Source organism: Sciurus carolinensis, chromosome 17 (genome assembly GCF_902686445.1).
Source record: "Sciurus carolinensis chromosome 17, mSciCar1.2, whole genome shotgun sequence".
In the NCBI taxonomy this organism is placed as follows: Eukaryota; Metazoa; Chordata; class Mammalia; order Rodentia; family Sciuridae; genus Sciurus; species Sciurus carolinensis.
Window position 1 is genome coordinate 22,885,813 of NC_062229.1, and position 14,335 is coordinate 22,900,147.

General features: G+C 50.7%; 1 protein-coding gene across 13 annotated transcripts in view; it reads left to right on the forward strand.

The window, feature by feature from the left end:
• The window catches only part of Gatad2a (GATA zinc finger domain containing 2A), a 106,875-nt gene extending 93,645 nt beyond the window's left edge, over positions 1–13,230 (forward strand). For 11 of the 13 annotated variants that reach the window (XM_047531226.1, XM_047531231.1, XM_047531234.1 and 8 more), the window contains 10 exons: positions 266–398; positions 546–677; positions 2,130–2,219; positions 2,885–3,016; positions 3,183–3,350; positions 5,051–5,330; positions 7,710–8,020; positions 8,624–8,698; positions 8,992–9,187; positions 12,140–13,230. In XM_047531226.1, coding sequence (XP_047387182.1) covers positions 266–398; positions 546–677; positions 2,130–2,219; positions 2,885–3,016; positions 3,183–3,350; positions 5,051–5,330; positions 7,710–8,020; positions 8,624–8,698; positions 8,992–9,187; positions 12,140–12,270 — 1,648 coding nt within the window. In that variant the 3' untranslated portion in view covers positions 12,271–13,230. The remainder of the gene's footprint in view (positions 1–265; positions 399–545; positions 678–2,129; positions 2,220–2,884; positions 3,017–3,182; positions 3,351–5,050; positions 5,331–7,709; positions 8,021–8,623; positions 8,699–8,991; positions 9,188–12,139) is intronic. The other 2 variants (XM_047531235.1, XM_047531236.1) reach the window with 1 other exon arrangement.
• The last annotated feature ends 1,105 nt before the right edge of the window (positions 13,231–14,335 follow it).

Sequence of the window (14,335 nt, forward strand, 5' to 3'; positions counted from 1 at the left end):
GATGTGGAGGCAGGGATCAAAGGGCTTAGTTGTGAATTGGCAGATTTGAGTGCCCCATGATGCATGTGGTGAGAGGGGTGCCATGGCACCAGATGGGCCTTACAGGACTCTGAAGGGAAGAGCTGCCCATGTGGCGGAGATAGGGGCAGGGAGACCAGGCCAAAGTGACACACTTTCCACTTTCTTACTGTGTGTCTATAGAGTGTAAGCACTTTAGCGGCCATGCATTCTGCTCTGTTAACCACCCTTTGTCTCTGCCCCCTAGTGACATGAAGTCTGAAAGGAGACCACCCTCGCCTGATGTGATTGTGCTCTCTGACAATGAGCAACCTTTAAGCCCACGGGTGAATGGATTGACCAAGATGGCCTTGAAGGAGACCAGCACTGAGGCCCTCCTGGTGAGCCTGGTGGTGGGAGGGCCTCCTCTGTTCACACTACCACTGCAGCCCCAACTACGCTCAGCCCTGCTTGTTGTGCCTGTGTGGAGCTGGTAATGGGGTTCTCTGCTGAGTACCCTCTTAACCCTCATTCTCATACTTTTTCAGAAAAGCAGTCCTGAAGAACGAGAAAGAATGATTAAGCAACTGAAAGAAGAGTTGAGATTAGAAGAAGCAAAGCTTGTTTTGTTGAAAAAGTTGCGGCAGAGTCAAATACAAAAAGAAACCACCACCCAGAAGGTATGTGATCCCCTGCCCAGGTCTTTGGAAGCTGTTTTCAGAACCAGGGGCGACTGGTATCACTATCTTGCCTTGACACCTACCACCCCTTAGAGTCCTGGAGGCGGGAAGGTCTGGTCAAAGGGGGTTAGAGTTTCCTTCTGGGACTGGGACAGGTCCAAACAGATATTTGCAAACTCAAGTGTGCATTTTGAACTTACCTAGAAGGATGTCCAAGTAAGAAGTTGTTGAAATAATTTTAGTCTAGAGTATTCTGAATCTGAGTATGGAGAACTCACTTCTTTTAGACTGAAGGTGTCTAGGAAATAGAGCATGGTTGTCTTTAGTGCTGCTAGAAGCACAGTTCTTAGTCGAGAGGTCTATCCTAATCTCATTTCCAAAAAGGCCTACTGCCCCATAGATGACCGTGCAAGTTCCTGACTTTGCAGGCCTTGCCCTGGCACCTTCGTTTCCCTTCTCTTCCTCCTGCGGTGTTGCAGTCTGCCCTTCTCCATTCTATCAGAGCTGGATGAGTACTGAGCACCCCATAGATCTCAGCCCTGATCCCTAGTGAGGGTCTTCCTCCTGTTCCTTCCTCCCTGAAACCTCTTTGTTGCTTAAGTGAAGTTTAACATGTACTGTAAGTTGAACTTTTGTTGGGCTTTTCTAATGCCCTGTTCAGGAAGATTCCTGATTGCAGATACACTTGCCTTGTACACTTTAATTCCTGTCTCAGTAAACCAGTAAGTCAGTGCACCTAGGACAGTGAGAGCTGACAGCTGCTTGAGGAAAGACAGGAGACACACCTGCTGGTCTGACTTGGAAGTTTGTCATTTCCTGGGTCCCCTCACCCCCAGTTTAGCAAGTGGGTGGGCATATTGTACCATGAACTTTATCAGTTGCTGAAGTCTCAGTCAAGTGAATCAAGTCTGTTGCTCTCCCTTCTCTAGGGGAATATGTGACTTTACACAACATTCAGATGGTCCAGTGGTGTAGCTTAGTGATTGTGTGTCTGCTTAGCACGAGTGAAGCCCAGGGTTCCATCCCCAGCACCCACCCTACCCCTCCAAAAGTGGGGGGGCAGGCAGTAAAAAGTGTTCATACCCAGCATTTTCTCACCAAGGTTGGGATTAAACTGTCTAGGCCCAGGGCTCTTTACCTTAGCTGCTGCTGTCCATCCTCAGCGGGCAGAACAGTTGCCTGGACCCCATGTGGGAGTAGTCCGGAAGTAATGCTGATAGGCAGAGGTTACTGTAGAATCTCCCCTTGGCCCATGTAGAATGGGCCAACTCTTGGTACAGATAGGGCCACTTTCAGGCTGGAAACAGAATCTTTGAACGCCTGATGTGCTTGGAGGAGGAAAGAAATCAATCCTCTCCTGTCAGACTTAACAGCTTGTTGGTGACTCTGTACTGGGAATGGGCTGGTGTCATCCCCATTCCCTATCCCCAATCTCCTGTATGTCTCTTGCAGCCCACGGGCTCCACTGGGAGCACTGTGACTACCCCTCCCCCACTTGTGCGAGGCACCCAGAACCTTCCTGCTGGCAAGACATCGCTTCAGGTCAGTGTCCCCTCTGTGTCTTGACTCTGTGCCCAGCTAGCAGTACTGCTGTCTATAGCCTGGAATGGGCCCATCAGGCTCCTGAGCAGCTCTGATCCCAGGTCCTGCAGAAGCAGAAGGTTGCCTATTCCTTCAGAGAAGGCTGGAGTGAGACCTTTAGCCAACGGACCAGGGGAAAAGGTGTGCATGTGTTCCCCAAACCAGGCCACTATTGATGTCACAGACAGAAACCACAGTCAGCAGTGGGAAGGCCCCCCAAGTGACCATCCCCAGCAAGATTGGAACAAGAACCATTCTCCCAGGGGTGGCCTGCAGCCTGGCACAGCCTGAAGTAACTCCCAGACACAGGGCTAAAAGGGCTTCTTCCTCTCTCCCTCAAGCAGGTGGTGCTCACCCTACCTAACATGCTGTCTGTTGGGGCATTTGTGGGGCCAGTGTCTTGTGACAGTGTGCTGCTACATTGTCCTAACTCATTCCTGAGTGATCCCAGGTTTCCCTGGCTCTTGTGGGAATCTGCATTTAGTATAAATAGGTATTTTAGCTAATTTTTCTTGTTTTTTTTATTTTTCTTTTTATTTAACCAATATATTCTTTTATAAAAACAATAAATCTGTTTTCTAAAAGATAAAAGGCCACATAAATGTGGAAATTGGTGTCATTGACAGACCTCTTCAACTCGAATGCCTGGCAGTGTCATCCCGCCACCCCTGGTCCGTGGCGGGCAGCAGGTGTCTTCTAAGCTGGGGCCACAGGCGAGCTCACAGGTCGTCATGCCCCCACTCGTCAGGGGGGCCCAGGTGAGCAGGACCACACAGGTTGGGAACTTGGCAGCCCCAACCACTGACCGCCACCTCCAGAGGAGGACCCTTCCTGGTCTTAAGGCTGGGGCTGTGGTACCCACTTCTTTGTGCCTCCCTCTATTGTCAGTCTTAGTTGAATTTCTTGTTCCCCCTAACCCAACAGCAAATCCACAACATCCGACAACATTCCACCACGGGCCCACCGCCTCTCCTTCTGGCCCCCCGGGCCTCTGTACCCAGCGTGCAAATTCAGGGACAGAGAATCATCCAGCAGGGACTCATTCGTGTCGCCAACGTCCCCAACACCAGTCTGCTTGTCAACCTCCCACAGGTGAGGGTCTGTACCAAGGCTGGGAGGGGTGTGTATATTCTCTCAAGGGCCCCTAGTTGGTCCTGAGGTATCAAAATGTCTCCCAGGGTTATGGAATATGACCTGCATGCTCCCTCAGAGAAGGGTAATGCTCTGAACCTTCCCACAGGGGTTTGAACCTGAATTCCTCAGACCATAGGGGAATGGAGGTCATGGGCAGATTTGCCACCTAGCAAAGGTGAATTGCTGTTGAGAAGACAAGTATGGGACCAGTGAAAACCAGGCTAAGGAGTGGGGCCTGCTCCCCTGATCCATGTAGAGTGATGGTGGCACAAGGAGACAGTAGGGTTTGGGGGATAAGTGAAATGGGAGATGGGCCGAGAGAGACAGCTTAGGGGCACCAGAGACCTCTAAGGGCCCTCTGCATCCCTACCTCGCTCTTGCTGAAACTTGTGTCCTCAGGCACGGGTATGAGAAGAGAGCACGTCTGCAGATGTTCTCACAGCACCAGTGCTCTATTCTTAGCCACTTGTCCCTTCACCTCTGTACAGAGCCTCTGAGATGGGGAGGATCTGTCCCCACCCACTGAGTAGCAGGATAGGAAGAGAAGGACCAGGAGGCGGGCAGGCTGGAAGCAAGAGCATTGTCTGACATACAAAATTACTGGGTCTGCAGGGGCTTTTGCTGACAAGCTTGTTCATCCTTTCTTCCTTCTTTGACGAGGTTTGTTTTTACCCGCCTTCTTTAGACAAGAGCAAGGCTGGAAGTTTTGGGCAGTGTACCTGCCTTTGTTAAGGTTGAGTTCAAGTGCAGAGATGACGACCAATCCTACTCCTGCTCAGGGGTCTTCTGGGCACAACAGAAGACTGACCTGGGCAAGAAGTTTTGCCCACCCGTTAAACTTTGTGTCTCCTGTCCTCAGTGTCCTTTGAGGGTGGGCAGAGGCAGGCCTGTCGTGGACTCTGCTGCTAACTGGGCTGGAGGAGGGGGAACTGGCTGGTCAAATGTTGGGGAAGCTTGGACTAGGTCTTGATTGCTGACTGGAGGTGGCAAAGCCAGCCAGGTAATTTCCTGAGACCCTCTGTGGGGAGGGTCCCTGGAAAGTATCTGATATGTTGTTTGCAAATACTTGGGTATATCTGTTTACCATGGATAGTGTGTAGGCTTTTGTCAGACTTCCAGAGGAATCCTCAACCCCAAAAACACCAGTAAGAATTCAGAACTGACAGAGCATTAGCACCCCAGATAAGCACCAACTTATGCTTATGGGGTGAGCAGCCCCTGTCATACCTCCTCTGGAACCTGTCTTGATTGTGGTGGTCTCGTGGTTGTCCTCGTTTGGCAAACACAACAAAGTATCAATTTTAATTGTGTGCAGTGTATTCAGCATCCACTAACATCCATGAGTATGTTTAGACCATCACTTGCCTCTTAGGGCTGTTCATTTCAGATAGCTTTACCTATGACACATTGCCTTCCATGAACCTGCTAAGACAGATTTACTGGGGTTTTTTGGTTTGGGGTGTGGGTGCTGGGGATGGAACTCGGAGCCTTGGACATGGTAAACAAGTATTCTGCCTCTGAGTCACATCTCAGCCCTCAGATTTACTTTATTTAAGAGGACCCCAAGTGTAGCTGATGTGGATGTCAGTACTGTGGGGGATCCATGGGAGCTTGCCTCTGTGGTTGGGCACACTGACCTGGTTATTGTCTTCTCAAAGCCCACCCCAGCATCACTGAAGGGGACAACAGCTGCCTCTGCTCAGGCCAGCTCCACCCCTACCAGCGTGGCCTCTGTGGTTACTTCTGGTGAGTCTCCAGCCAGCCGGCAGGCAGCTGCCAAGCTTGCACTACGCAAACAGCTGGAGAAGACACTGCTGGAGATCCCCCCACCCAAACCCCCGGCCCCAGAGATGAACTTCCTGCCTAGTGCTGCCAACAATGAGTTCATCTACCTGGTTGGCCTGGAGGAGGTGGTGCAGAACCTACTGGAGACACAAGGTAAGTAGCTCTGGCTGGTTTCAGCTTGCCGTTAAAGGCTTTGGAGCCTCTACTGTATGACACCATTTATTGTCAGTTCTGATACGAAATAGAACACTGTTCTGTTGGGGCCTCTGATAATTGGGTCCTCGGGAGGCCCTGGTACAGATGGGGTAAGGGTGAGGATAGGCATCTGTGGGAGGCTGGCAGGCTTTTAAGCAGGACCCTTGGGCATGCATGGGCTTGAGTTCTTTTGGTCTTTCTTGGTCCCTACCTGGACCCAGCCTACTTCTTTTCCCTCTTTGGGAATAGTGTAGAAAGCATGCCTGCAGGGTCATTATCAAGAGCAACCTTGGAGACTTCTGGAAAGGAGGTGGATCACCTCATTGCTCCTCAGGGAACCTGTTCCCCCAAAGACTGATGACGTTTATGCCCTGAGATGGAGTTGGTGGTGAGGTAAAAGGACAGTGAGCCTCAGTCTTTTCCCCGAGTGATCACGTCATATTCTTTGAGTAGAGGAGGCAGCAGAACTGGGCCAGGGCCCAGAAGTCTCAGACCCTTGACCACTGGTTCCTCAGCTCAGGCCAGAGCTGGTTCCACCAGCTCTGAGAGCCAGTGGTGGTATAGGGAATATGCAGAGGAGAAGCATCTTCCCTGCCCACCACCTAGGATGCAGAGATAGAGTAGGGTGTGTGGGCAACAGAACTGTGGTCCTCCAGTGCCCCCCCACTTTGTTAGGGTGTGGGGAGGGTGCATTTTCACTCCCCAGGCTCCTGTAGCCTGATTGTGCCCAGGGCCTCTGAGCTCACTGACAACCTCAGAACGGTACAGTCACTTTGGATTTGCTTCATGGAAGACTCAACCAGGTCCCTTGGAACTGGGCATCATCCTTTTGTAAGATGGGCTCAGTAGTTTTACCAAAGAGACCAAAGCGGGTGTGCTGTTGGGGATTTGAGGGCTCTGATACATTCTGGCTTGTATTTGGGGCCCTTTGCAACAAGGAGGAGTTGGCAAAGACACTGCTGCTGAGAGGGCAATAGAGTGTGTAGTTGACATGCGCAAGGCCTTGAGCTCTACAACAAAAAACTGCTGAGGTAGCAGGGTGGGCAGGAGGCCCCTCAGGACTGTGATAGACACAGTCTACTCTGCACCTGCCTGTGCAAGTGTCTGCTCTCCCAGACTAGCTGTCTGTTCATTGTGTCATGAGGGGCCAATCTCCCTCTACCATTGCCAAAAATAGGACACCTCTCAGAGCCCCCAGGCCAGGCAGCTCAGCACAACTTTGCCTGGCACTGGTCACACTGGCCACAGCTGTCTGGGAAACAAATGCCACATCCTCCTTCAGGGTTGAATGTGTGCACAAGGTGCTCTTATTGTCAGACCCTGTGAAATGCAGGCATGGGCTTAGGGCAGGGGCCCTGAGGCAGACCCTAGGCACAGGCAGCTTGGATAAGTGACATCCCATCTGCTCTGTGGGACCAGGGACCTCCTCAGAGTTGGGACCTACAAAACGTCTCTGTGCTCAGGGCTGTGGAAGGCCAGGCCAAGCAGGAGAAGTAAGGCTGAGGGTTTCTCAGCATCAGTCTCCAGCTATACCCTGGCCTTGTGCTGTGGCCTATAATGACCAAGAAATAGTTAAACCCTGAGTGTTTAAATAAACACCTTGAAGGTGGGAACAAAAAGCAAATGAGAGTACTGACCCTACACCTGAGCAGGAGCCAGTGACCCTCCTTATGGCTAGCCACAGAGACATTGTTTCTATCTCCAGACAAGGGGACCAAGGGCCCAGAACACCTTCTACCTGCTACTCTCTTTGAGTACTTTGTCCACATGGCCAAACAGTGCAGCCTTGGAGCCTATCTTGGGATAGACTCAGGCTCTGCCACTAACCTGCCATGTGATCTGGAGATCACTTGGTCGTCCTCTCTTGGCCTCAGCCTCTTAGGACAAGTCCCCCACCCCTTTAAAGCACAGCCTTTAATATCCACAGGGCACTTTCGTCCTGTTAACATGTCTATTGGTTGTAACGCCCACCATAGCAAGTTGAAACCTGGCATGGTTATGGTCTCCTCTTCAGAGACCTGTTGGCATTGTGGGTCAAACAGGAGAATATGGAAACCAGACCAGCATTGCCGAAGTCTTTGGAGTGTTACCAAGGACATTCAACCCAGTTTTCCAAAGCAACTTTTGGCCGTTTTGGTGCCTGCACACAGTTGGTGTGCAACAAACAGACCACACTCCCTGAAGCTTGGGTGTCCTAACCTATTGGGAAGCAGTGGTCCAGTCTGCTGTTCTTGTTCTGCTTGGAGTCTCATGTCCAACCCGGGCAGAGGATGGTGGGGTCCCCATACTCCACCAGCCTGTCCCTTTGATATGAGTTGCCCACCTGTCTCCTTGCAGCAGGGAGGATGTCGGCTGCGGCAGCCGCCGCTGTACTATCCCAGGAGCCCTACATGTGTGCACAGTGCAAGACAGACTTCACATGCCGCTGGCGGGAGGAAAAGGGCGGGGCCATCATGTGTGAGAACTGCATGACATCCAACCAGAAGAAGGCACTCAAGGTGGAGCATACCAGCCGCCTGAAGGCCGCCTTCGTGAAGGCGCTGCAACAGGAGCAGGAGATTGAGCAGCGCCTGCTGCAGCAGGGCACGGCCCCCACCACCACCACCAAGGCTGAGCCCACTGCTGCCCCCCACCTGGCTCTGAAGCAGGTGAGAACCGGCTCCCCCAGGAGCGAGCTGCCCTTAGCAGCGAGCTGTCCCTAGAAGGCAGGATGTTCTTCTGTTCTGTCCCACTCAGCGCTCATCCGCCTGATTGTTAACTGCGTGTCTAAATTGCACTTAATAGTGGTGTTTGGCGGCGAAAACACTAATTTGCAGTTTCTTTAGATTTTGTAGCTTTCACTTGCAGTGTGCTGGCTGACAAGAACTTCTTGTCTGAAAAGACTATTCTGAAAGCCACATTGAGATACCAAAGGGGCATTTAGCAGAAATATTCTTGCTAAATTAAGGAGAAGCAAGTTTGAAATTAAGTTTTTTTGTTTTTATTGTTTTTATTTTTTTAATGCTTCTCCTTCCCATCCTCTGTAGACCTGAAACTGCCTTTTGGCAATTTTGGTTTCTCAGAAGTCATCTGTAAATCACTAAACAGGTTTTCTCAAGAATCCCATATGGCATCTAAAGCTGGCAGTCCCCCAGGCTGCCATTAGGGGATGGGCCTGTCCTGTGGGACACACCTTCGGCCACCCTAGGTCACCTTGAGCCAGACAGTGGAGCAGACATTGCTGATCTCAGTTTCAACCCCTATTTGTGTAGGTCATAAAACCCCGGCGTAAGTTGGCGTTCCGCTCAGGAGAGGCCCGAGACTGGAGTAACGGGGCTGTGCTACAGGTCAGAACCACTGCACCGGGAGCCTCATGCCCCCAACCACAGACGCGACCACGTCAGTCACCGACTGTCATGCTGCCTGCGTCTGTCTTTCTCTCTGCTTCTCTCTCTCTCTCTCTCTCTCTCTCCTTGTTCTTCCTTCCCCCTGGTATAACTTATCTGGTCTCATGATTTTGGACTTTAGGGACCCGTGTGGGTGGGAAGAGGTCAGCCAGAACAAGGAGAGGCTGCGTTGAGCATCTTGCCCGTGGCTGCCCCTTCCCCTCATGATCCATTGTCCCCTCTCTCCTTTGCAGGCCTCCAGTCAGCTGTCCCGAGGCTCAACCACAACGCCCCGTGGTGTACTGCACACATTCAGCCAGTCACCCAAACTGCAGAACACAGCCTCGGCCACGGCCCTAGTCAGCAGGACTGGCAGACATTCCGAGAGAGCTGCAGGTGCTGCCAAGGGCAGTGCCACCTCCAACTGGAAGAAAACGCCCCTGAGCACAGGTGGGCGGCCTCTGCAGCTCCATGCTTGGGTCCTGCTGCCATCGGGTCCACCCCTCTTTATTTTTCCTTTTTGACACAGGGTCTTACCATTTACTAGGCTAGTCTCAAAATCATGAACTCAAGTAACTCTTCCACCTCAGCCTCCCTCGTTCCTTTTTATTTTGTTACTGGGGATTAAACCCAGTGGTGCTTAAACACTGAGCCACATCCCAAGCCCTTTTTTACTTTTTATTTTGAGACAGGGTCTAAGTCACTTAGGTACTTGCTGAGTTGCTAAGACTGGCTTTGAACATGCGATCCACCTGTCTCAGCCTTTCGAGCCTAGGATTATGGGTGTGTGCCACTGCACCCAGCCTCCTTCATGCTCGCTCACACAGTGAACAGAAGTGGCATGAAAGGCCTCATGCCCCAGACCTGCTTCCTGAGAAGAACCACCTCTGACTTTGGCTTCATCTTTTCCAGTCCCTCCCTAGTGTGCCCTGAATAAGTGACAGCCCCAAGTAGATTCTGTTTGCACTCACTATATCCACACTCTCAAATGTGAGCAGACCTGCTTCGCAGGGGCTCGCCCACCTCTCCACCCCCACCCCAAGCCTCTGTGAGGACTCCTCTCAGAGCAAACCCATCTTACTACTCGCAGCCACCCAGCCTTTTCCTGCCACAGTTAACATCTGTTTTTGCTGTCACTGCATTGTTCATCACACACTCACTGCATTTCTCGCTAACCCAGAATGTGCCCTTCGTCCACTGCTCTGGGGCACCCTCTCCTCCCACCCTGTCTTAGACACAGCAAGTGGTACAAAGTACAAAAGAGCAAGAATGCAGGGAGAAGGGACAACTAGGGTGAAATGAGGTGGCAGCAGAAGCCTCCTGGAGGAACAGCTTGTGGAGGGGAAGAACCTGACACAGGCATTCAGTTGACTTGTGGCTCCACTGTCCCTGGTGTCATTCCCTACCCACTTTCCTTTTTGTAACATATTCTCACTTACTTGCTAACACAAGGGTTAAATATTTTGTGTGTCTGCCAAGCATGGGAAAATGAAAAGTAGACAAGAAGGACTGGCCAAGCGAAGGGGATGGGCGAGTGCTTTCTGTGTAGTTGCCAAGTGCTCTCAGTTGTTCCTGCAGCCTGTGTCTCCATAGGAAGAAGAGGGGCCGTTACAAGATTTCAGAACTTGGGAAATCAGGCTGTTTGTGCAAATGGAAGTTGAGAACCTCCTATTCATGTAGCTACCAAAGGTTAAGGATGCACCCATGCCAGAGCCTCAGTAGGGACAGTTCAGGAAAGGGAAGCTGTTTGTCTGATCACAGAGGAATGTAGGTGTCCTGGAGAGCAGAGCACATTGGTACATATAGACCACCCAGACATGTTTTGCCTGGCATGTTTAACAAACAGATAAGAACTGTTGGGCTAGTCAGAAATTACTTTAGTGGGAAATTTGCAAGCATACAAAGTAAGTAGAGTTGGACAGTGGCACAGGCCGTTGTCCCAGCAGTTTGGAGGTTGAGACACAAGAGGGTTACTTGAACCTAGGAGTTTGAGACCAGCCTCACAAACATAGCAAGACCCTGTCTTTAAAACAAACAAACAAACAGGAGAAGTAAACAATGAGTGTGTATAGACACAGTGACAGAAATCCATCAAGAAACTGAGTGGGTAGATCTGCCTACCATGTGTGTGGCATTGGATTCATCCCTGGCACCCACCACAGAAAAAGGAAAAGAAACTAGTGTGTGTTCAAGGGTAAAATCTGAAAGAAAATTTGAAGGCACAAATCTGTTCATAGGATTAGAGATCAAGCATAATGGTTTCCCAAAAGGGTCTTTGCTGGTGTTCCCAGATACCCCAGGGTTTCTGGGCTGTGGTTTGAGGGAAGCTCTTGGCAGAACCCAGGTGCCACGTTTCTGGAAGGCAGACCTTCACTATGCAGAGAGGGGTGAACACTTCTTCCAAAAAATGTATTGGCCTCCACTGTATTATTCTTAGAGTAGGTAGCATAGTGTTGCTAGGAGTTCTGGGGAGTCCAGAAACTGGTATGTGCTGGAGTAGGAATCATATCTTTATTTTCCAGTTATAAGGGTGATGCACCACAGTAAGGGAATTTCCCCAGTCTTTCCTCTGTATTCTTGAGTCACATGTGTAAATGCATCTTACCTGTTCGTGTCCTCCTGTGTTTGCCAGCCAGAATCTCTAATGTGTAAATGAGCTTACTGTCTCATCAATAATTTTGTGGTGTGGTGGTGCACACCTGTAATTCCAACGACTCAGGAGGCTAAGGCAGGAGAATTGAAAATTCAAAGCCAGCCTCAGCAACTCAGGGAGACCCTGTCTCAAAATTGTGTGACTCAATGGTAGAGTGCCCCTGGGTTCAATTCCAGTACTCTCCAGTACTGGGGAGTAAAAAAAATTCTTAACCCATCAGTGGTGCATGCAGTAGTCCCAGCTCTTTGAGGGCTGAGGTGGGACGATCACTTGAACCCAGGAGTTTGAGGCCAGCCTAGGTAACACACTAACTGGTCCCCAAAACATTTGAGGGTCAGGTTGTTTTTAATGGCCAAATAGCATTTCATCAGACTTCACTACATCAGTGCACAAGTCCCTTGTTGGTGGGTTTTACTGTTCTGCCCACCACTGTGGTAAGCACTTGGGTTCACGCAGCACCTGAAATCTGACTGTGATCATCTGACCTTTACCCCGTGCTTGGGATCACCTTGGCAGAACCAGGAACTATCTTCAGGGTGATCTACTTGTTTTTTGCATTTTCTTTAGCTCAATGTCTGGGACTTGGGGATGATGACAGTACTATAGGACTGGTGGGTTTGTGGTCTTGTGTATGTATTGGGCAGGGTCGAGGCTATAGCCTGTGTTCAATTGGCTCCACTGTGGGTAGGATTCTCCCAGGAACCCACTGACCAGGGGCCATCTCAGCTTGTCACTGAATTCTGTTGCAGGCGGGACCCTGGCATTTGTCAGCCCAAGTTTGGCAGTTCATAAGACGTCCTCCGCTGTGGACCGCCAGCGAGAATACCTCCTCGACATGATCCCACCACGCTCCATCCCCCAGTCGGCCACGTGGAAATAGTGCGAGCCAGGCCCAGTGGAGGACAGGCTCCCTCCTCCCTCCCACCTGGCCCCTGGTCTAAAAGGACACACCACATCGCCCTCTGCGAGCGAGTGATGGCCATGCTGCTGCCGAAGCAAGACCTCAGTCCTTGGTTGCAGAGCCTCATCGCAGCTGGGGAGAGGGGTGCTGCTTCACGGTGGGCAAGGATCATAACTGAGGGACCTTCCCATGGGCTTTCTTCCTTTCTCTCTTTGCCTTTAGTTTGCCCGACACCAGCAGAAAAGTGAACCTCGGGGGCTGGCTCTGCTCCTGGCCCCCTCCTTCCGCCCCCGGCAGGCACACACAGGCGGTTCATCTTGGACACTGTGACACACTCAGGCAAGGCTGGCACCCAGGGCTTCTGAAGTCGAGCGGGGCGTTTCATTTTCTCTCTGCTTTTCCCCATCTTAGGTTCTCAGTCTTCGACCACCTCCCCCATGGCAACCTATAGGTTGAAAGATTTTTTTTTTTTTTTTTTTTTTTTTTTTTTTTTTTAATCACCTCATGATGATGGAGTTTAAAGTAAACTGTGCAGATCCAGGGGTCCCTGTCGTGCACAGTGTAGTCCCACCAGGCCCGTACCCTGGAGGGTGGGTCACTGATGGTGCCTCAGCCCCCAGCAGAGATGGCTGGCCCAACCCAGATGACTGATGGACACAGGGACAGCCAACATGGCCCTTGCTTCAGCCGAAAGCCTCCATTGCTGCTCGTTCGGAGACCCCAGACTTCCCACACGTAGCGGAAGAACAAACTGCAGCCAGACCCAGCCAGAGACCCAGGGATTCCCGAAGCTGTGCGCTGCCCTCAAATCAGGGAGGAGAGAATCAGCTGGCAGCCACACCCAGGAGCCTGAGCAGGAAGGCGGAGGGGAGGGCTGCTGTGGGTTTTTTGTTGTTGTTGTTGTTGTTGTGGTTTATTTTATTAAATTTTTTCCTTTTCTTTTCCTTTTCTTTTTGATGGACACAATCTCAAGCCACCCTGGCATGTACACCTGTCAGTGAGCGCACAGGTGTGTCCAGGCTGGGAGGCGCCGTCCAGGTGTGTGGCGGGCTGCTTTCCCCAGACTTAAGGATTTCCATTTGGGTTTAGTTAGAGCCTTTCCTTCAAACTGGGGGTTGCTGTCAGGGTCTGCTTTCAGACTTCTTATTTTCTCTCTCTGTTCCCCTTTAGAATCTACAGAAATTTTTTTTAAAGGATCAGGTCTGCTTTTAGTTTTATTTTTATTTCTTTCCCCTCTCGCTCCTTAAAAATCAGTTCTTGAGGAAAGGTGGAAGTTGTTGTGTGTCTACCACACACTGGGCCAGCTCTGTGCCCATGCAAGGGTGTCCCATGTACATGCACATCTGTGTGCCTACAAGAAGACTGGGCACCGCTGTTCCCCCAGTTCCTCTCCAGCCCGTTTTCCTACTGATGCATTTAGGGACTTTAATTTAAAATCCTTATTCTGTAGGACCGCCTTCTCCAAACACAACTGCTACAACATTCTAATAAAGGCTCATTTAACCCCCATGCTCACGTGTGACTATCATCAGTCTTTAGAAAACATTTTTTGACACACAGTAGAGGACCTTGTTTTGGAAATTGTTCCAGTTTTTTGTGCTAAACCCTGAATTTCTCACCAATTTTTTGTTGTTCTGAGTGCATAACTTTGCCGGGCTGCAAGAGAAGGGGGGGTGGCTTTCATTCCAGTATCCAGGGATTCAGGGGGAAAGAGGGTAATTGACTTTTTTTTTTTTTTTTTTGGAGTTGGGGGGAGGGTGTGTTTTTACACCAAAAAAAAAAAAAAAAAAGGAAAAAAAGTATGCAAGCATTTCTATTCCTCGCATTTTTCTGTGTGCCTGGCAAATAAATACCTGTCTTATACTACCCTGAGCTGTTAGCCCTCTCTGTTCAGTGACATGGGCCTGATCTTCCATCTCCCCAAGCAGGAGCGCCTGGGAGGCCCCTTCCTGTTGAACAAACCTCAGTTATATACAGTAAACTCAGGATCAGGCAGCCAAGCCAAGTCCTCCCTGCACTGGGGGGGTTGAGCACCCAGCTTGCA